This window comes from Malus domestica, chromosome 11, assembly GCF_042453785.1.
Source record: "Malus domestica chromosome 11, GDT2T_hap1".
NCBI classification, from domain to species: Eukaryota; Viridiplantae; Streptophyta; class Magnoliopsida; order Rosales; family Rosaceae; genus Malus; species Malus domestica.
This window is the reverse complement of record NC_091671.1, coordinates 13,997,611-14,020,540: the sequence shown is the minus strand read 5'-3', so window position 1 is coordinate 14,020,540 and position 22,930 is coordinate 13,997,611. Positions and strand designations below refer to the sequence as shown.

At 36.7% G+C, this 22,930-nt stretch overlaps 1 protein-coding gene across 3 annotated transcripts; it reads left to right on the top strand.

Moving 5' to 3' along the window:
• The first annotated feature begins 17,014 nt into the window (after window positions 1–17,014).
• LOC114819538 (L10-interacting MYB domain-containing protein-like) lies at window positions 17,015–21,965 on the top strand. Of its 3 annotated transcripts, XM_029088608.2 has the most exons (6): window positions 17,015–17,400; window positions 17,968–18,031; window positions 19,271–19,615; window positions 19,692–21,002; window positions 21,083–21,314; window positions 21,399–21,965. In XM_029088608.2, exons 4-6 carry the CDS (start codon window positions 20,454–20,456, stop codon window positions 21,785–21,787), a joined length of 1,170 nt encoding a protein of 389 aa, XP_028944441.2. In that variant the 5' UTR covers window positions 17,015–17,400; window positions 17,968–18,031; window positions 19,271–19,615; window positions 19,692–20,453; the 3' UTR covers window positions 21,788–21,965. The 3 variants fall into 3 exon arrangements, with proteins under 3 accessions (XP_028944441.2, XP_070664933.1, XP_028944442.1); XM_070808832.1 differs by lacking the exons at window positions 21,083–21,314; window positions 21,399–21,965 and having other exon boundaries at window positions 19,692–20,419; XM_029088609.2 differs by lacking the exons at window positions 17,015–17,400; window positions 17,968–18,031; window positions 21,083–21,314; window positions 21,399–21,965 and having other exon boundaries at window positions 18,536–19,615; window positions 19,692–20,419.
• Window positions 21,966–22,930: the final 965 nt, after the last annotated feature.

Here is a 22,930-nt window from a genome sequence, read left to right as displayed (position 1 = left end):
TTCGCTGTTTTATTGGAACTCAAACGTCGTTATTTTATTTTTTGGAAACTCGATTTTAATTCGATTATGCTCCCTATAACTCAAAATCCGTCACTTTATTCCTTAAAACTTAAAATTCACTTTATATTGTCTTGTTTCTATTTTAAAATAAGTTCAGCCATTTAAATTTTGTAACTGTTAATCCTCCAAAATTAAATAAATAGTAAAAAGGAACAAAAATAATCATTTTCTCTCTTCAATTGCCACCTCCATTATGAACATAAGAAATGACAAAATTTGTTGATGCACAAAACCGGAAGAGTATTGGAACAACGTAAATCCGACCGTGAATCTGTAAGAAATGTAAATAACACAAGATGTATTGTGGTTTACCTCAAGGTTTGGGCTACGTCCACACTGATTGTTGTATTTATCTGAGAGGTGAGGGAAAAAACCTCTGAATATAAGAAAGGATGTGAGAGGGGTGAGAAGGCTTCAGAAATGGCCTCCCCTAATTATGAGAGTGGGGAGTCCTTTTATAGAATAAGGACTCCTCACTTATTACATATTTGCCCATTCCTTTATTACATAATTACATTTAAGTCCCTCGAGTATTTGTACGAGATCTAAATACGATGCCCTAAATATGGTATAAACAGTAGTCCCCTAAGTCTTCAGTCAAGAGCGTCTTTTGGCTGGAGACTTGAAATTCAGTCCATGTGTGGGCCGAAGTAACTAGATGTCGTCTAGGATTGATACTCGATATGAGGCGGTGTCCAATCCGAAATGATACTCAACTATCACATGTTGCGAGGCTGCTCGGCTTGTGGGTTATGTTGTCTTGGTTGGCTCGGCTTGTGGCGTTGAATGTGAATGAGTCCCTTTCGAAGGTGAGGGAGTCCCATGTATGGGCCGAAGTGGCGGTTGTTCAGAGGTGGTATTTGTATACCCTACACTGAAGCTTTGTAGGTGAAGCTTTGCAAGTGAAGCTTTGAAGCTAGAGCTTTGTAAATGAAGCTTTCGAAGCTGGAGCTTTTGTAAATGAAACTTTTGAAGCTAGAGCTCTGTAAATGAAGCTTTTGAAGCTAGAGCTCTGTAAATGAAGTTTTTGAAGCTGTGGCTCTCTAAATGAAGCTTTTGAAGCTTATTGACATGAGTGATGCTCATGAATGTTTATGTATGATTATCATGAGTGATGCTCATGAATGTTTATGTATGAATGACATGAGTAATGCTCATGTATAATTTGGAGTACTAGGCGTACTTTTGATCACCTGGTTGGTGGCATGAAGGAGAGTACAGGTTGTACATTTCATCACCTGGTTGGTGGCATGAATGGCTAGTTGCCAAATTATAGTACAAGTTGTACATTTCATCACCTGGTTGGTGGCATAAATGGCTAGTTGCCAAATGATATTAGAGTACGGATTGTACATTTCATCACCTGGTTGGTGGCATGAATGGCTAGTTGCCAAATTAGAGTACGGGTTGTACATTTCATCACCTGGTTGGTGGCATGAATGACTAGTTGCCAAATGATATTAGAGTACGGATTGTACATTTCATCACCTGGTTGGTGGTAATAGCGGCGGGTTGCCGAATAATTTTGGAGTACTGGGCGTACTTTTGATCACCTGGTTGGTGGTAATAACAGCAGGTTGCTAAATAATTTTGGAGTACTGGGCGTACTTTTGATCACCTGGTTGGTGCTATTTTGGGCTTATGGGCCTTCGCCCTCTACAACATACCGGCCCATTTCTTTTGAGCTTTTCCGTTTTTTTTTATTACCCTCTGATGTCTCCAACAGATAAGAAAAATAAATCACATCATACAAAAACAAGGAAAGTAAATCACATCCTTCTGGTGGGATGTTTATTCCTTGCTTTTGTTTGTGTTTTTCTGTTGTCCTCCCCGCTCCTTCTCTGTCAACCCATGTTGCTTTGTAGGTATCTTTTGTTTGCAAACCACTTGCTTTTCTTGGATAGCCTGGTCGTGCCCATCACTCCTTCTTTTTCTTTTTCTTTTTTTCTTTTCCTTTTGTTTTCCACTGCTTTTGCTTTCGGCATGTTCCTGCGCCTCTTTCTATCTCTCCATCTGGTGAAAACCCACCGAGTTTAGGATGTGAGAACTTTCACCGAACACCTTCCTCCAAATCTTGACTGAGCCATCCGAGGAGCAAGTGAACATGCAGCCATCTTCTTGGTTGATCGCAATTCCATTTACGTGGCCTTCGTGAGCTACGAACAAATCCACACAGTGCCTTTCGGTTGCAGTTTCTGACAGCAACTCTTCCTCCAAGCTATCAATCTCCACGACGTCGTTTCGCATCCCCATCCGAATTGCTCACAAATCCAAACCCGATTGGCTGGATGTATGCGATCGGTTCGGGATTTCTGAAATGGGTTGTGGCCGTTTATGGCTGCGGCGATGAAGATGGATCGAGAAAAATGAATGGAAGAAATGATTACCCATCAAAGGAAAGGAAAATTTCTTGAAGCACCGATTTGAATGCCTTTACAGCTGTAGCTGTAATACACATAACAAACCCGAAAAAATAGAAGCTTGGTTCACACTGATTAGCAACGATGACACCGCAAACAACGGAGAAGCAAAAACGACATTGAGCCTGGAGATCTTGGCGAACTGAACCTTTGACTTCAAGCTCTGCAGTGGTTGCCGTTGATTCTAGTGAGGACACTTCCGTCGAGATCCACTGCGGCTTCAACTCCCTCACGCTCGCTTACCATCTTCCTCGTCTTCGCGCAACCACCAGGCCTACTCCTACCTCCCAAGGCCGTAACTTTGAAGCCCAAAAAGAAAAACACCAATTGTCTCGCTGTCCGTCCAGCGAGCTTTGGATCTCACGCCCAATAACCATTGGATTTCCAAGAAGAGACGAAATATACTCGCGAAGAAAAGTTATGGCCAAGTGGATGGAAATAGCATAAATAGAGCCAAGCCTTTTATAAAAGAAGCAAGTGCAAGTCCCAGGAAAGCAACTACCAGCTGGATCTTTGCTTGATTCGATGAGGAAACCAAGTGATCAATGGATGGGAGCAGCGGATGGAAGCCCTTATAATGTTAAATGAGAGCTTTGATCCTATATAGGTGGGAGCAGCGTATGAGGAAAGAGACGGAGAAGAAAATGAATAAGAAGAAGAGAGAGGAAGGCCGGGCACGTGGTGGTCGGAGATTGACCGAAGAGGACGGTGATAAGTTAGGGCCGAGTTGTGACAGCTAGAGGTGGGAATTGAGAACTGGCAGGTCTGTGCAGTTAGCGCAGAACTGAGACCAACGACAGGTCTGTGCGGTCGCAGAGAGAGTACAACCCGTGTTAGGTTTTTGCAGATTTTGTGATTTTGCATATTCACGGCGGAGGTGAAAAAATGAAAGAGAACCGACATAGTTTTTCATGTCGATTCCTACAGATGCCACCAAATGTTGATGCACAAAACCGGAAAGGTCTTGGAACAACGTAAATCTAACCGTGAATCTGCAAGAAATGTAAATAACACAAGATGTATCGTGGTTTACCCCAAGGTTTGGGCTACGTCCACACTGATTGTTGCATTTATCTGAGAGGTGAAGGAGAGAACCTCTGAATATGAGAGGGGATGTGAGAGGGGTGAGAAGGCTTCAAAAATGGCCTCCCCTAATTATGAGAGTGGGGAGTCCTTTTATAGAATAAGGACTTCTCACGTATTACATATTTGCCCCTTCCTTTATTACATAATTACATTTAAGTCCCTCGAGTATTTGTACGAGATCTAAATACGATGCCCTAAATATGGTATAAACAAAATTATTGTTAAGGTAAGAAATGACAAAATTAATGTTAAGGTGGCCGGAGATGGAGGGAGAAGGGATAATGGTATATAATATGATTAAAAATATTAACCTTATACTTGTGTCACTTCAACGAGGAACTTAATAATGCACAAGTAAACAGTTATTAATGGAACACATAGAAACAAGTCAAATTGGAGTAAATATTGAGTTTCGAGAAGTAAAGTGACAAACTTTTTAGTTTTATAAGGCAAAGTAGAACCGAAATCGAGTTTTAGGGAGCAAAGTGGCGACTTTTGAGTTTCAAGACCAACGTGGGATCGAAATTGAGTTTCAGAGAGCAAAGTGGTGACTTTTGTGTTTCAGAGGCAAAGTGGGATCGAAATTGAGTTTCAGAGAGTAAAGTGGCGTCTTTTAAGTTTTATAAGGCAAGGGTAGATCGAAATCGAGTTCCAGGAGTGTAGCTAAAAATCCTTTTTTTTTAATTGTTTATGGTACAAACAAAATGTCATTTTTTAGTGTGTTTTAAATTGAGTCGAAAAATTGATGCCGTTTTTACCCACTTGTAAATGGAATAAATATAGAAAGTTGGATTTTGACCACAAAGTATTCAAGCATTTAAATTTTGAAGGAATCAAGAGAGTGGTGGAGCCCACATGAAATAAGGAATTCAACTCCTAAAATTGGAGGAATTGGACTCCCTGGACGAATAAGGTATTTGAATTCCAGGAGGTTGAGGTAATTGGGAAAGCTTTTCTTCTTCAAAAGTGGGAGAGTGGTGGTTGGAAGATTGGGGTTAAAAACAGGAAGTTGTGGCGGTGATGACACATCCCATCCTGGAAAGTGCATGTGTCCATCCGAACAGTGGTGTGTTTGCCAACGCCTAGAGGGTGACCAAGCCATGAAGTATGGTTGCCATGTAAAAGTGCAAATAAATTTAAACTTTTACTAAATATATCAGAGCGTACAACGTGATTGGGTGGAAACCCTTATTACAAAACATGAAGTTTAGAGCATAGTGCAAAAAGTTAAAAAAAAATAGTATTATCCATAAAGGATGATTATTATTGCAGAAGATAACATACTTCAAGTCAACTAGTTCCTCAAGTATATTCGTACTCCAATAAGCTCAATCTCTAGGTACTGGATGAGCGAAAAATAAGGGTGAGTTGGCCTATAAAACAAAGTTATTGAAAACTATAATGTGTAACCTCTCGTTGTAAAACAAGTGTACAAAATTTTAAAATAATAATATAAGAATAGGTAGTAAGGTACCTTGCAATACAAATGAGTCAAATGATATAGGGTGCTATTACAAAATATCTCTAACCACTGTCACAAAAATCAATGCTCATTATCTAATGAAGGCACACAGACGCATAGGAAGTAACTACATGAACTTGCTAGGTGTTAAGGTTTACCTTCTAGTACTATACCACGTGAAGTTGTGTTAAGAGCTTCCCTTACATGTATGTCAACACCCTATGGGATTTCTACCACCACAATAAGGGGGAACAAGCTATCACCTACTTTGGATCCAAAGCAATGTAAACAGTGTGATGTGAATAACAAGTAGGTTCGTCCTGCGCCTAAACCAGTACAATAAAAGACACTGGCACAAACATGTAATTATAAGCATATTTGATATAAAGATGTCATGTTACAGGTTTATTATCACAATCAATATAATAAATGTAAAGTTATCAGCAGTTATTAAGGAAAACTATATATAAAATTCTCATTGTACTCATGTGACCGTTAAGATTAGGGGAAAAAGGAAGGAGAATCGAATAATGAGAAGCACATCTCTAAACAAAAATAATGAGATAGCAAGACAAATGGACAATAAAAAATATGCAGGAGGATCGATAGGGAGAGAACTGGAATATAAACAAGAAAGAGTGGAATGAGAAATTAAGGGAGGTCAGAATTAATTGAAACACGAAAAGGAGAGAGTATAAAATCCTAATTAAGGATTTTCTTTTCAATATTTAATTGTTTAAATTATAAAATAAATTAGACTAATAAGATTACAACTCAACCATTAACTAATCTAATGGTCTAAAATCTACATAAAGTCTAGCATAAAAATATAATGTCACAGATCCGTCCATATAATATATATAAATATATTGTTTGTAAAACAAAAAGACTCACTCACTGGTATGTTACGGGGTCATAGCCGCTCTACCTATTATGTCCACAATATTCTTTTGGGTAGTCCTTTTTTATATTGAAAATTCAACTAATGATAATTAATGTAATAAAGCTAATTTCCCTTAGTTTGCTCAATAATGGGACTTGAAAATTATCTAAAATTGAATTTAAAGTAGCTCACCTACCGCCACGTGCTGGCCGAAGCCAATATGTGTTGAACCAAGCTAATATGCGGTAGCACTGAGCCGACACGCGCCAATCTACTGAGCGTGCAATCGTAAAGTTCACAGAATATACCTTCTGTCGTTTGGTATATTGTAATGGCAAGAGAATATGTCCTCAAAGTTGATGAAATATTTTCCTTCATTCTTTGGTGGTCCTCTTGTCATTCATCGGCCAGAAATTCGCTAGTATCTAGGTTTTTTGTCAAAAATTTTCAAATTAACACAACAAAATAATTTCTTAACCGCTTTTGCACAAAAGATACCAATTAGAAGCTGGGAAAGAAGAGAATCGACTTTTACCTAATCTGTGGCCAACAATTAGTCAGTGACAGTCGAAAAGAGGCTTAAAGCCCTTAACCAAAATGAGGTTTCTCCACTTCAGGGTAGATTTGAGCATGCAACGCTCGAATCTAAGTTTAGGGTAATTTGGGATTCCTATTCATAAAATTCCAAGATTATGTGATGGGGGTTCCATTTGGGATACATGGTTCTGCACCTGACCCGTTCTAACGCGCGACCTGGGTTTTCAACATGTTTCTTACAATAAATTTCAATGACGATTCCAACAAAATTCAACTACGACGAAACCATCTGCCACCACCAATCGATTGAGAGCCTCTCCAACTTCATTTTCCACTCAAACTTGACCCAAATTGGCGGCTGTTTCGCGACAGACAAAGCTATAAGACTATGCCTATGGTAGATCACTACCTATACTATATGGTTTTGCTTGGTATATCCACAATTAGAGACCATACACATTTTACGATTGATCATACTTAGTATATATGTGATATGGTCCTTCTTGGTATATTTGCAACGGGGCACCTTACATGTTCAATGGGTGATCATGCTTGATATATCCGTGATGAGTGTTCATTGCCTATATTATTAGACTATGAAAATGTCTTGTTTAGTATATCCGCGATGAGATACCATACATATTTTATGAGTGATCATACTTGGTATATCTGCAATGGGTGATCATTATCCAGTACTATAGAATATGGTTTCACTTGGTATATCTATGATGGATGACCATACATGTTCGAGGGATGATCATTCTTGGTATCCATGATGGGTGATCATTGCTTACACTATTAAACAATGCATATGGTTATGCTTGGTAAATCCACGATGGGCAACAACTTCCTAGTTGGATTTCGTTAAGTAGTCCATAATCGCTTTCCTTATTCAGTTCCATTCAGTGGTCTGAAACCCTACCTTTGATTGGATTTCGTTGAGTTGGTTCGGAATCCCATTTCATGTTGGATTTCATTGAGTTAGTTCAGAATCCAAGATTATTGTGCATAGAAGTTGCTCAATACACCTGTGGTTGTAACTTAGGGTTATAATGCTAGATATGATTTCAATAATGAAATACAGTAAAACTTATAGAGGTTGGCATTATAAAAAAAATTAGTTAAGTAATATTTGATCTTGTTGATTAATTAGCATAGTTAACTGTTAATATTGTGCAACTTGGGTTCATGGAATTGATTATATGTTGTGATTGTGGAATTGTGTTGGAAAACATTGTGAGATGTGTGAATGATGAAATAACAATTCTAGTTAGTATATGTTTCATTATGTAGTTTGGAATATAGTGAATCATGCTAGTCGAGTTTCATTGAGTGATTCTAGAACTTTATGTGTTTTTTTTTTCTGCTAGAAGAAATATGAGAAATATTGGGGTTTAAATAAAGTATGAACTCTGAATGGCTTGATTCTGTCTTAGGGTACGCAGACAGTCAATGTGACCATCCCTAATCTTATGTTTTTACAAAATTTAAAAGTGTGATTTTACAAAAATGCCCTTAGAGGCGAGGGTCTTGACTTCTGTTGACCAACGTATAGCGAGGTGTATGAATTAATCCATTAGCGTTTTTCTGAAGTACTCGACATTACGGAACCGTAAACCCGAGAAGTACTTTTGGTTTGTTCACTATTTATATATTTTTATATATTTTTCTAATGTATATTTTATTTATCATTTAGTGATTTTTAAAAAAAAATGAAAAAGAGGAAGAGAAAGAAGAAGGGGGAGCGGGAGAGGGAAGACAGATGGGCTGCTGCCCAATCGTAAGAAAGGAAGAGAGGAAACTGACCAACCAAAGAGAAGGGAAAAGAGGGAAATGAGGGAAAGGAGGGAAGGTGAGAAGGAGGGGGAAATCGGGTCTCCTCCTTGACCCGTGCGACCCGGCCGAGTATCAAGGGCAAATCAGTGCATTTTCTGGCCAATTTCCGATGAATTGTGTTGAGTCACTACCTGGAAATACCACCCTAACCCTCTCTCTTCCATTTTCATCCCAAAATTAGAAGAATTTAGTGGTATTTTAGAGGAAAAATCGATGAGGGCCGTGCGGGTGTATGGTGACAATTCGTAAAAATTTGAAGCTAACCCAACCAATTACCACCACCCATAGGCTCCCCTCAACCTGAGGAATAAAGCCCAAGCAATGGTCGAGGCGTCGGAGTGAGTATGGAGGTTGAATTGAAGCACACCATTTTCTAGGGTTCCAGCGGGTTTGAGCAAAATTGGCCACATGTATAAAGTTTACGCTATTCATTGAGATCTTCATTCTTGCAAATTTTGATAATTTTTGGAAATAGTTGGATTTTCCGGAGAGTCGGGGCGGCCGACTGCCACCAGCAGAGGCGCGTGGCCAGGGGACCGTTGATGTTATCCTTAGGCTAAATTAGATGTCTTGAGTTCATTTTTGGCAATTGTATATCGTAGGTTGATCATTTTGACCTAAACTCATTAGGATGCGTTACTTGGTAAAGATATGAATCGACGATCCGACCATTGGATCGTCGCCAAACTTTAGTATGTTATAGTATGTAATATTTGAGGACCATAGGAACTTACGGATTGGGAATTCGATATACGGATCTTCCCGAATTGGATTTGTAAGTTCATAAAATAAAAGGTTAACCGCCACTTAGTTTTGGCAATTGGTGGAGATCCGGCTGTTGGATCGTAATGGAACTTTAGGATATTGTTCTAGAGGTATAATGGTGATCTTTGGAAGCAACGGACCGGAAATCTGTGATACAGATCTTCCGAATTGAATTACGTAGGGATTTGTTTTATGTAAATTGTGTGTTTTATCAGTATGAACTCTGAGATGTGGTTTGATAATTGCTTATAGGCGACGATGGTTCGTGATGTCTCGATATAAGTGCTAAGGAGTCATAGCGCGGACCTCAGGTGAGTGGGTCTTTTCCTTTCTATTGTGTGTGTATATATATATTTGATAATTCCTCAAACGGTTATAAACTGATTATTGCATATAATTACTGTGAATGCCGTGAAGTACTAATGTGAACTACGATTGGCTTGATTCCTATTTAGGGTACTAGGCAGTCTAACGAGATGTTAGATGCAGCCATAACATAAATGAGATTAAGTAATTGAGGTAATATCCTTGTTTGGGAATTTGTGCAAGGTAAGGGACATTGGTACAAAATATGAAATTTAACCTTATGATTTAGTGATTGGATGTTGGTCATAAATCATTGTATGAAGGATCGAGAATTCGAAGTAAAGAATTGTAAGTATTGATAGTTAGTTAAACTAGTGTTTAGTTGAGCTTGTCACCGATAATAATTCTCGAAAATTAATAATTCGAGAGTAAGGCATTATAGATTGTGCATTTTACGCCACATTATTGATATATATATATATATATTTGGAAGCACTACGATATGGTTAAGTTTTGAATTGCATCCAGGCATTTCCATAAGTATATTATTGCACATAATTATTATGAATGCTTTAAAGTACAAAGGTGAACGTGGGTTGCATAGATAAGTTCAGGTGAGTATATATTGTGTAATGTGGGATGTATAATTATGATTACATTTTATTTGGAATGATCGAGTGATGGCATGATTATATTATGTTTTAAGCAACTTCAACATTGTCATACGGGTTGGCCATGAGTCGTACATGTTATGTTGAGATGCATTGAAAGCTCATAAACCTGCACCCCGGTTTTAGTGTTCCCGCCCGTGGCCAAGACACAATCCTTCACATGATGTCCACCTCCCGCACCTTACGCTCACCTTTGATCAAAAGTAGGTGCACAGTCCTATCGTACAGACCATTTTAGGTGGTTCTGACTCGTAGGTGACCCGCAATTATTCGCACAGTCTTCACGTGATCGTAGCACTTGAGCGTACTTATTTACACCTAGCCCTGTCATACATACCACATTAGGTGGTTCCGACTCGTGTGCAGGTATACTTAGTGAGCTATAGATTAAGTCGTACAAGTCACTAGAGGTGACTCCAACTTATGAGCTAGCATATGTGATGAAATATGGATAAGTCGTACATGTCACTAGAGGTGACTTCGACTTATGAGCTAGCATATGTGACGAGATATGAATAAGTCGTACAGATCACCAGAGGTAACTTCGACTTATGAGCTAGCATATGTGACGAGATATGGATAAGTCGTATAGGTCACTATAGGTGACTCCGACTTATGAGCTAGCATTGATTGATGAGATATGGCTGTAGTTGTACAGGTCATCATAGGTGACTCCGACTGGATTGCTAGTATAGGTTATTAAGCACTTGATTATTTATATTGCTAATGAGATGTTGTGATGTGGTATACTTCCGGATCTAATGTTAGTATTCTTTTGATTTCATGTTTATCCGTAGTATGATTTTCTGGAAGCTAAACAGGTGTTACGGTAAGGGATTATATCGTTTAGAAGGTCTTTATTAAAGCTTTATTTTCTGACCACTTACTCTTGTTTTTATCCCTCCAGGTCTAGTAGTAGAGCTTTCGTATCGACGAGGATTTGTGGCAAGTCTTGGTATTGGAGATTACCTTCGATGGTATGATTTCCAATCCACTCTTATGTACTTTACTTATACTTTGACGTCGCGTGTGAAATAGATTCATTTTTGCTCACGATGCACTCTTGTATTTAGGCACTTTTAGGTTTAAATTTTATTCACATTTTTTCCACATCATCATACTTTATGGCTTCGTCACCTTCCAGGTGTCGACCAGCACAACTCGATTCGGAGTTCTAGTGGACATCCCAGGTCGGGGTGTGTTAGTCAAATGCTAAGGTTAGATGCAGTAATGATATAAAAGAAAAAGTTAATGCGTTGTTGAATCATTGATTTGTTTTTTGTCATGTCTTGAGGTGACGCATGATAGATAATTAGGTACGTGGTGACATCACGTGTCGACCGTGGATGTATGTCGGGATTGGAGCTTGACAAGTAACAAAGAGAACCAGATAACAACCTCCCATTTTCTATATTAAAATGATTAATCTTAGGTCTTCTATTATGATTATTGTGCTCAAAGTCAAATTTTCTAATTTTTTGTTATAAAGATGGTGGAGCTGATGAGGATGTTTATGTAAAACTTGATTAATTTATGTTATCTGCTCCTCAACTTGATCAAATTTTTTGGTTAGATTTAAAATTAATTGGATAATTAAATTGTTTTGCCTAATTAGAATATTACTACTAGCTACTTGTGATGAAAAATCTATTAAACCAACTGTTCTTAATCTAATTTACTAATTTCTTTCAAAGTTTGGATATATTTGCTATTAGTTTCGGAATTGATCATTAAACTAATAATATATCTATTTTATCATGTAATCTATCTACTTGTTCAGTTAATTATTTTTTTACTCAATGGATTTTTTAAACTTCTAATTTGATTGCTCAACTATCTTTATTGATTTGATTATGTTTGCTTGGGCTTACTATATATAATATCAATGAACTCTTTTATTTCTTTCTTCTTGGGAAATCTCTGAATATTTTTATTACTATTTTCTAATTGAAATGTAATATAATCTAAATTTTGCCTAATGATCTTTAAGATTTTTTTATTTTAAACAATCTAACAATTGAATTAATAAATAAATATGCTTATTATTACATAATTTATATTTTTGCTTGATTAATAATAAGATTTACAATACTATTTGCTTAGACATTTTCTTCATTATGCAAAATCTGGTTATGCTTCCTTAATGGAAAATAACAAACAAAACTATTTTGGTCTAAGGTGATTTTTCTCTTTTGTTGTTCACTAATTTCTAAATTAAGACAATCAATCATAAATTACAATCTACCTTTCTCCAAAGTTATTACTAATTGATTTTTAATTACTTTCTTTCTTTCTTTCTTTCTTTCTTTCTTTCTTTCTTTCTCAAAGTCTCTAAAGTATAATTAGTTGGTCTACTTGTTGCTAATATATTATGCAGAACTTTTTTATCCTTACTGGGGAATGTAAGGTGTTCAATAACATGAGTCCTGTTAATTTACTTATAAATATATGCTAATCTTCTCTTTATGATAGTTTTAGTTGGATATCTAAGAAAATAAACTCCTGGTAATTATGGTTGACAATGTCTACAGGGACAATAATATACAACGTTCATACAAAAATTAAGCGAGCGTGTGATATCAGTTGTGTTGATGACTTTCGTCCTTAAGGTACTTTACTATTATAATTATACTATTAAAATGTTAAACTTGGCTCTAATACCAAATTCGAAGCAGGGGCTCGGTTAAATAGTTGGATGACCATATAATAACTTGACATAAAACCTTGCATATGGAACTCAACATGTTTCAGCATGAAAGACACTTCCAATGTAGGTATAAGGCCACAAGGGCTGAACTCAAAGGTACTGAGAATTTAGAGGTACCTTGGTTAATATCTAGTTATTTGCCTTACAAACATTTAACTATAATAGAGTGCTCAAACAAAGTATAATCGTCAGTTAAGTAAGATAATAACATAACTACAATAGTGTTTCTCTATTTTAGACTGGAAGTCTAATTAAACAAACACACTAAAAGAAAGAAAGAAAGAAAACTTACTTAAGATTGAAGAATTGGTTGAATATGTACACTTGCTCTTTTATTGATATACAAAAGTTTACAAGGGAAAAGAAGAAAGATGTTTACAACGGATGCTAGAATGCTTGGAAAGTTGGTTGCTCTATGTGTGAGGTTCTCTATATTTCTTTGTGTGTTGTGAATGAAGGAAGACCTTCATTTATACACAAATGGATCTATTAACTTACAAGACTCATTTACACAAAGATACAATTATTTACATTGTTTCTAAAAATGAATAACATTTGCCACTATTTTTGAAAATGTTGTCACTGTTTCTAAAATTGTTGTCACTATTTTTGAAAGCTGGTTGAAATCTTTTTGTCCACCATTTTCTGATGCCTTTTGATTTTAACCACTTTATGCTTTTGTCTGGTGCCTCATTTGTGTGGTGGTCCTTATTTGTGTTGAAAGAGAAATCCTAAGTATATTATCTTTAAAGTAGGACTATCTGCAACCTTACAATTTAATGTCATTCATGTGCCAACATTAGAGCAACGCAGTTACTGTGTAACAACCTATTTTAAAAATTACATACGAAATTATGAAAATACCCTTATGTTGGGTTTGTAACCTGGCCCATTGTTTTACTCTCCTCCCTTGACACCTCTCTCTCACTCTAGAGCACCCTTTCTCTCTTCTCTACCTCTACCTCGACACCTCTCTCGGACACTTCCTATCTATCTAAGCTCTGAGAGCTTCACCCTTGCTCTCACTTCGATTATCTCACAAACCCAGCCCCAAAATCACATATTTGGAATCCTTGAGACTCAAGGAATTCGAATATATCCTTGTATGCATAATCAGAGCACCATTTGAGTGATCCACCATTGAAGCCGAGAGCTTCAAGTTTCCATTGCTTAAACCCATGTGAGGTTATTGCCCTACTCCATTCATTTGAGTTATTCTCTGGTCTTCGATGCATTTTTAAGTTGAAAATCGAATGTTCTAACTTTGTCCGTGTATGTTCTTCCTCTCCCCAACTCCGACCACGATCAACCCTCACATTGGTAAACTCTTGTTCTTCTCTTCCTTAGCTTCACTTTGGTTTTAAACTCTTGACCCCAAATCGGAGCCGAGAAAATTTCCTGACCAAAAGTTTGGCTTTCTCATTCGTTAGGTCTGGTGACCCGCAAACTCAATCGTGTCAACTCGACCTGCAACCCAATTTGAGCCCAACCCATTACCCATGTCCAGGCCCAAACCCATTAGCCCAATAACCAAGCCTAATATATAGCCTAGGCACAAATCCGATCCAATAATTGACCTAACCTAATAACTGGTCCAACCCCTCAGACCCAAGCCTAGATCCGACCCGAGTTTGAAACCCAGTTGGCACGGTCGACACGTGGACACAGCCATGGCCGGCGCGTGGAGCACGAACGCCTCTGCTGGAGGTACTGTGCTTTGTCGTCATCCACTGCAGCATCGATGACTATTTCTGCGACCCATCTCGGTGGTTGTGGCTGCCTGTGGCCTTCCAGGTCGTCGTCCCGTGGCGGCTCATTGGGGAACTCGAGATCCCTCATTAGGTTTTTCGACATACCGAATCCAAATTCGTTGTCCATTTTCTTAAATTCCATCGTTTTAGTAACACTTTATTAAATAGTCTCTATTGGTGTATAAGTGTATCGGTTAGAAGTGATCCAGTCCTCCCTAGTTCGAGCGGCTCCCAATGAGTGGAATATTTGTGAGTGGACCCCTTCTCAAATTGAATATTTTACAACTATTAGTCTAGCATGCATTTCATATTTCATGATTTGAACATGTCTTATATTATGCTTTATGGATTTCTATATTTATGGTTACAGAGAATTTGTGATTTATTTAAATTGTTTTTACGACATATTTATGATGATTGAATTTACATTTTTCTAAAGGTTATGAACTACTGGTTTTATACGTATGAAATTCGGTGGATTTACGAATATAAATTAGTATGGATTTATTTGACCAGGTTTTTAGTTATAAGCTCTGGTGTTTTGGCATGAGTTTTTGAGATATGTTTTCAGTGATTATCTAGTGGGTTATCATACGACACATACACACAACACGGGTATGTAGTCTATGGCCTTATGACACAGTTGAAGATACTTGTGTTATACCTCCAGCTTCACTGGTGAAACCAGTGTCGGACAACTTCACTAACCACGACTAGTGTCGGTGTGTTATGCTATATATAGCTATTTTTCTTCTCTGGTGTAACCTAGAGTCATACAGCTTCACTTTCGAGTGATGAGACCTACCATGTTTCTTCACTGGCGTAACCCAGTGTCGTACAGCTTCACCTTCAGGTGATGGACAGGTTATGCCTTCGGGTGACTATGATACCCCTAGTTGATTTTATCATTGATTTGTGTTGAGATTCTTGAGTTTTGCCTTTGGGCGTTTTGATACCACTTGTACATATGGTTTTATTACCTATGAATGTTTTCAGGGCATGCTAGAGTTTTAGCAAAACCTATATGTAATATTATATATGTGTTTTCAAAACAAGGGGTTATTATGTTCAGAAAGGAAATTGGTTTTCGTATTATTAGTATTGGTATAAATTATGGTCCACTCACCTTTTGTTTTTGCGCCCCCTTAGGACATAATGACGAGGAATACGACCCGAGCATCAAGGCATTTCTCTATCAATGACTTTGCAACCTTCCATTTATGTATGATTTCCTTATGATAATTGTAATTTGATTTCTTACCTTCACTCGTACTTCCGTGTAGTAGTGTGCTTTGGACATATTCGTGCATCTTTTGTTTTGGATTTGTGATCGTTGGACCTTCCGTTGCACTTATGTTTAATTCAGAATCTTACTATTGTCTCCTAGCAATTGTATATTTAGAATCATCGTTATTTGTTATATGACTTTTGAATTACAGGTTCTCTTATATTCATGCATATTCTTATATTTATGACTTTCGTCACTCTCGGGTGTCGCCTAGCACGTGCCATCTAGGTAACATTAGGATATCTGGGTTAGGGTGTGTCATACTGCCTTAGTGAACAATAACTGCCCGATTATATCTTCACCTTGTAAAATAAGTTTGCCTATGCAATTAACATTAAATTAAAAAAAATAATAAATAAATAAATTTATATTTAATTTCGAATAAGAATTACCGATTCCGTCACTGTCACGATTATGTAATTTTTTATGTTTATTATACTTATTTCTTACCTAATTAACATGGACCGTTTGAATTATTTTTTTGTAAAATCCAACAACTCATATTGTGCCACGTGGAAACAACTAATAAGTATTTTTTTTTTTTTGAAAAAATATGAACTATAGATAGAAACTTTATGCAAATTGAACCTGTTGTGCGCTTGCAGTGTGGGCCCCAGTAATGTAGGATTCGTTGGTCCACTAGCGCTCACGAGAGGGTGAAGCCCACACGCCTGACACAAAGAAAATAATGTGGGTGACATCACCCTTACATCACCCTCCCACATATGCTGGGTTGGGCGATTTTGGCCCAAGTGAGCAGTCGAGCCTCATTTTTTTTATTTTGTTTGACTTGTTTGGGCTGGGGTGTAGCTCATTTTTGTTGGTTTTGGTGGATTGAATCACCCAATGCCCATTGCAATTGAGAAAGCTGGAACTGCTTTTATAAAACATTGTGAAAAAAAAAAAATATGAGATGACAGAGTCTATGGAAAGTCTTACATTTGAGAGAGTCCCTTAGAGCATCTCCACTCGTTTTAGGAACGCGGGAAGGGCAATTTCATTGCTCTTATTATTCACTCTAAACAGTAATTGCCTTCGTGCAAGTCTACCATTTGAAAAGAGAAAGGGCAAGAGTAAGGACGATTACTATTCATAATTTTTTTTATTTTGTATGTCTTGTAAGTGTGTACATAGTATGTTTGTTCCTTGACTAATTTGTTTAAGTGTGTTGTTAAAAAACAAATTGTATTTATTTGGAATGTTTTTGGGATATTTGTGATTTTATAACAGTATAAGATATATAGCCCCCGTTTGGGAGTGAGGTGCTTTAAAAAAAAGCACCTATGAAAAAAAGCCCAAAGGGATTAGGTGTTTGGTAAACTTTGAAAATCAGCTTTTTTTTCAAAGTTTGAGATCAAAATAAGCCAAAATGGGGAAGCTGCAAATAGCAGCTTCCAAAAGCCCAAAGCGGCTTTGAAGAGAAAAAACACGGGTGAACAGTAAAAAAGTTAATGAAATTTTTGAATAACCCAAAATTACCCCAAGACAGGTCTCTCTCGTAAACCCTAAAATTTTCTCGCCTCAGCTCTCTCTCGTATGCAGCCGCTGCACCTCTTCCTCCTCACTGCCCTCTCTTAGTGAAGAAAAGGTTGCGGCGTCGACCACCTTCTCAATTTTCCCAAGACCAGGTAAAATTGCTATAAATTTTGCATCTTTGTTCTTCCCATGTATCCAATTAGTATAAAAAAAAAACAGCATTTTTAATGTTAAAATTCTTTCCTATATATCATCAGTTCGTGTGATTCGTTTGGTTCTATTTTTCTGATTGGTTCCTCGTACTTTCTCTATGTCTTGTGCAAAATTGATTTAGTTATTTAAGGAAATCATGAAAGAGAGGAGATTACCTAGTTAACATTTGTTTTTGTGTTTTTGGGTTCAATTGATAGGGTAGTGGTTACATTTGTTAATGTTCTAATGTTCTAATTTTCAGTTTTGGGGTTTGAATTAATTCTCTAAATTTCAGTTTTGGGGTTTGAATTAAGGTTTATTATCATGAGATCCATGAAGCACTCTCCCCTGCCTTTTGAGCAACAAAACCACTCTCCCCTGCCTTTTCTATCTATTGATGTTCGGTTGAGAAGATTTGTGTGTTGTTGTTGGATCTGCATTTTTGCATATCCATTTTTAATCCTCTCTATCTGTTGATGCTTGCCAGTACACTGCTTTTAATCCTCCATCTCATGTTGCATTTTTAGACTGTGCTTCCTCCCGTCTATTAATCTCCACCGCCACGGTTTCATCTTCTTCGTCTTGCTCTAGGTATTGTTCGTTCCTATTGTATTGTATTTATGGTTTTCGTTAATATTTAATTGTTTCCTGGAAAGAGAAAGAATAATTGAAAATACTTCGATTGTTAATTTTGGAAACTTGCAAATAAATTTTTGATTTTGTTGTGATTACTAGTATTAATTGAAATCAATGCTTTTGTATGTGGTTTATTTGCTTTTGCTTCTTGGTTTATTTGTTTAATTGTTTGTTTGGTTTCTTACTTCGAATTTACGGATTTGTTTTTAAGGTTTTATGGGCTGATGATTATTATAGGATGCTGCTTGTTTTTGGGTTGGTAGCTGTCTAGCATCATCATCTTTTGATACTTGAAAACCAACATAATTGAAAATACCAAACTTCAGCAGTGAGAAGCAGATTGTATTTCTAAGTTTTCACATTTTTACGTGCAAATTAATGTCCCATGGAAATGATTTATCAAATCTGCAACTCTGTAGCTGTGCCCTGATTGTGCATTTTATTATTAAAGTTGTCCAGTTTCTTATCATTTCCATAATACATGCGGAATATTCTAGATACCTAGCTAAATAGATTTCAATTAATACATGCGGTTTATTTGCTTTTTCTTTTGTTTTTATCTCACCAACAAAACCCCCCATCTCTCACTTTATATACCCTCATCACATTTCACTCTTTAATTGCATTCCCAACCTCCATTTTCTCTCTAAGTTCCTCTGCTCTGAGAGGTCAGTGCCACTAGTTTTTTCAGGATTTTGTGTGTTCAATTACACTTCTTTGGGCTTCTGAAAGTTTACTGCTTTACTTCATTATCTGTTGTATTAAGTGTTATTGTATGTATGTGTGTGTGTGTGTATCTCTGATATGTTGTGATGTATTATTCTGATTTGAACTGATCTACCTAATATGTTGGTGTGCATTGTTTGATTGTGGAGTCTTTCCTTTTGTTCTTCTAGTGATTTGTTGAATTTGGGTTTTACTGAGAAACCTCTAGTGAGTGTGGAAAAGGTGAATCATTGCTTCATAGAAACTGAAGTTTAGATCTTCAATTTATTGGCATAATACTAGCAATCTGCTGATTAATTACTTTCAATTTCCCCACAGAAATATGGCATAAAACAATAAAAAGAGGTTTATGTTTCTCATAGGCTTTTATATATAAGTATGAAACTATAAGCAAGAAATATTTTTCAGAAATTTTTCATTTGTTCTTGTTTTAATATATAAATATATATATGTATATATACAATTCAGTAGTTGGTATCGATGGCAAAGAAGGGGGCATCTTCATCAAATCCTGTGGCTACATGGAATGCCCACAATATATCTATATTTTGTGATGTTTGCATCAAGGAGGTTGAGGCCGGACATCGTCCGGGCACTCACTTTGACAAAGATGGATATGCAAATATTAGAGCTAACTTCAAGGCAGAGACAGGGCATGATTATGATAGAAAGCAACTGAAAAATAAGTGGGATGCACTTAAAATTGAGTGGAAGTTGTGGAAAGAGCTAATTGGTAAAGAAACTGGCCTAGGGTGGAATTCGAGCAAGGGCACCGTTGATGCCTCTGAGGAGTGGTGGAATAATAAAATTCAGGTTTGTGTATTTATCTTTGAATATGTATTATGATATCATGGAATATGTATTAACCATATTCTTTGTTTACTTGTAGATAAACAAAGAATATGGAAAATTGCGGAAAAAAGGCATTAGTCCTGAGATGGAGGATAAGTTAGATAGGATGTTCTCGAACACAGTTGCTACCGGTGAACATGCTTGGGCACCTTCATCTGGAGTACTACCACCAGAGTCAAGAGATGATCTATAGGGCAAATTGATTTGGATGATGAGGAAGAAAGTGAGACCATGCAGGATCTAAGGCAAGCTACTAGGAAGGGGAAAAAAAGAGCGACCAACCAAGGAGATTTTCAAAAGAAGAAGGTTGATAAGAAGGGGAAAAAAATTGGAGGTGCTGCAAAACTTTCTGGTCAAATTGACCGTCTTGTTGAAGTTTATGAAAGTAGGAGTTCTGCAAACTCATTGATGAGGCCGCCGCATATAGGCTGTAGTATTGCGGAAGCGATAGCATCTGTTGCACAATTGCCTGGTTGTGAGCCACCTAGCGAGTTATGGTTGTTTGCTACATGTTTATTTTGTAGTGCAGAGAAGCGAGAGGTGTTTGCCACTATGACTGATCCTGAAGTGCAGCTGACTTGGTTGAAATATATGTTCAACAAACAACAATAGAGAGCTAAAACTATGAATTAGGACTATTTGTGGTTTGTACTTTGCATTAGGATTATGTGTTGAATGTTGCTTGTATTTTGTGTTTATTGAATGTTGGATTATATGTTGAATGTTGGATTATGATTTCTTATTAAACGTTGGATTATTCTTGAATGTCGGATTATGACTTCTTAGTGATTGTTGGATTATGACTTATGGAATGTTCAATTATGTGTTAGGTTACAGGTGTATATTCAATATGAACACTTATGATGAAGATGTTGAGGAGTTGGAGGATGGTCTAATTATATGCACTATAGCGACAGCTGTCGAAACATATTACTCAAAATATATCCACAAAACTCCGTGTATGAATTCTTCCCAAACAGGTAATATGTGGTTGATGGAAGTACTACAAGGAAATCATGTGCGATGCTATAGAATGTTTAGGATGAACAAAGATGTCTTTTATAGATTATCCAATGACTTGCAAACTAATTATGGATTGAAAGATTCACGGAGAATGAGTGCTACTGAAATATTAGCAATGTTCTTGCATATGTTGGGACATGGTGTGAAAAATAGATTAGCGCAAGAGAGATTTCAACATTCTGGTGAGACTATTAGTAGATATTTTGGTGCTATGTTGGATATCGTATGTAAGATGGCAATAGATATTATCAAACCGATGGATTCGGAGTTTCGTGGCATTCCCCAAGAAATAAGGAGAGATACAAGATACATGCCTTATTTTAAGGTAAATTTTGACTCGTCTTCTAACTTATTTGCAAACTATAAGTGTAGGTTGACGGTTTTTTTCAATGTTATTATTTTTAGGATTGTATTGGTGCCATAGATGGAGTACATGTTGAGGCTTCAATACCACCTCCGGATCAAGTTCCATACATTGGTAGGAAAGGAATACCGACTCAAAATGTTATGGCTGCATGTAATTTTGACATGCAATTCACATTTGCTTGTGCTGGATGGGAAGGCACTGCACATGATACAAGGGTTTTTCTATCCGTGCTACGAAATCCAAATTTAAACTTTCCTAAGCCTCCAAATGGTAATCTTCATACTTATATTATAACATTTTACATACTTGCTTTGTATAATTAATACAATACAAAACAAAATTTTCAATTGTCAGGAAAATATTACTTGGTAGATGCGGGATACCCACAAATGAGAGGTTATTTGGGACCATATAAAGGTGAAAGATATCATCTCCCAGACTTTCGTAGGGGTGCCGAACCAACGGGTCATAAAGTGGTATTCAACCACACACATTCTTCTCTTAGGAGCATCATTGAACGAACTTTTGGGGTATGGAAGAAAAAATGGTCAATTTTAAGGGATATGCCTAATTACCCGTTCAATAAGCAAGTGAAGATTGTCATTGCTACAATGGCTCTTCATAACTACATACGGAGGTATTCTGAACGTGATCGTCATTTTGATGACCCCAGAGACTATTGTGAAGAGAGCGATAGTAGTGATGATGATGATGAAGAATATCGAAATTATGAAGTTGAATGATCAAATGAGATAGAGGCATTAAGAAATATAATAGCGGCAAGTTTGATGAATGCATCTAATTAGACTACTTTCAAGTACATTAACAATATTGTACTAATGAATTCTAGCTATTCAGTCTAAAATATTTCAATTGAAATAGTTTGTCATACTAATTAATATTTAAGATAAAGTTTATAAATATTTTTCTTTTAAAAATAAAGTATATTTAATAATTCATCTTTATTTGTTAAGAAAATTAAATTAATAGCACATCTAGTATTATAACCTTTTGGTCATTTCACACAGCCACAGCTGTTTTACATAAAAGTTTACCAAACACTATCATACTGCTTTTTTTTCAAAAGCACTTTTACAAAAAAGTTTACCAAACACTTTGCTGCTTTATTTCACAGCCGCTTATTCTCACAGCACATCCGTTTTTTTTCACAGCCGCTTTTTTTTAAAGCACAGCAATACCAAACCAGCCCATACTCATTCTAAGGGCAACAAGATATGTACGCGGGTTGGCAACGATGTGGCGTTTCCTGTTGCAAACAAATGCAAGCCTTGGCGAAAGTTGCACTAGCAACTAAAAGGGCTTCTGCCCTTGGCCTAATCTCCCCTCCATTTTGGAACTAGTGGAGATGATTTTTTTGGGTTGAAGGCAAATTCAATCCAATTACCAGGGCAATTAAATGATTGTTGGAGATGCTCTTAGGCCATCTCTAACCGAAGGGTCTCTGTTTAGCCCCCATCCATATTATAGCTTTACAAGAAATTATTTTTTAATGAACAATACTAGACCATATTTATATACAATCTCCAACTGAAGAAGACTATTTTTTAGCCCTCTCAATAATTTATTATTTTAAGTTTGTTTTTAAATTTTATTGGTTAATTGAATTAAATTACCATATTAAAATAATATTTTCGGACATATTTTGAGTATCGGTTGTCGCTAAATGAATAAACCACTGGACATAATTTGAGTGCCACCTGAAGATGTGGCCACTTGAAAATTATTGAAAAAAATAAAGGAAAGATTATTGGAAGATGTAAGAGAAGGCTGTGTATGAAAAGAGTGTTGGAGGTGAATAGAATGTGAAGAATTGAATTAAAATGAGGTAAAATGGTATGAAAGGGTGAAAATGATGTGAAAAATGT

What these genes read in the sequence shown, in the direction of transcription:
- LOC114819538 (XM_029088608.2), top strand. Translation starts at nt 20,454, where the DNA reads ATGACTTATGGAATGTTCAATTATGTGTTAGGTTACAGGTGTATATTC. An exon ending in GATACATGCCTTATTTTAAG is followed by an intron (nt 21,003 to 21,082) that starts GTAAATTTTGAC and finishes TATTATTTTTAG; the next exon opens with GATTGTATTGGTGCCATAGA. An exon ending in CTTTCCTAAGCCTCCAAATG is followed by an intron (nt 21,315 to 21,398) that starts GTAATCTTCATA and finishes TTCAATTGTCAG; the next exon opens with GAAAATATTACTTGGTAGAT.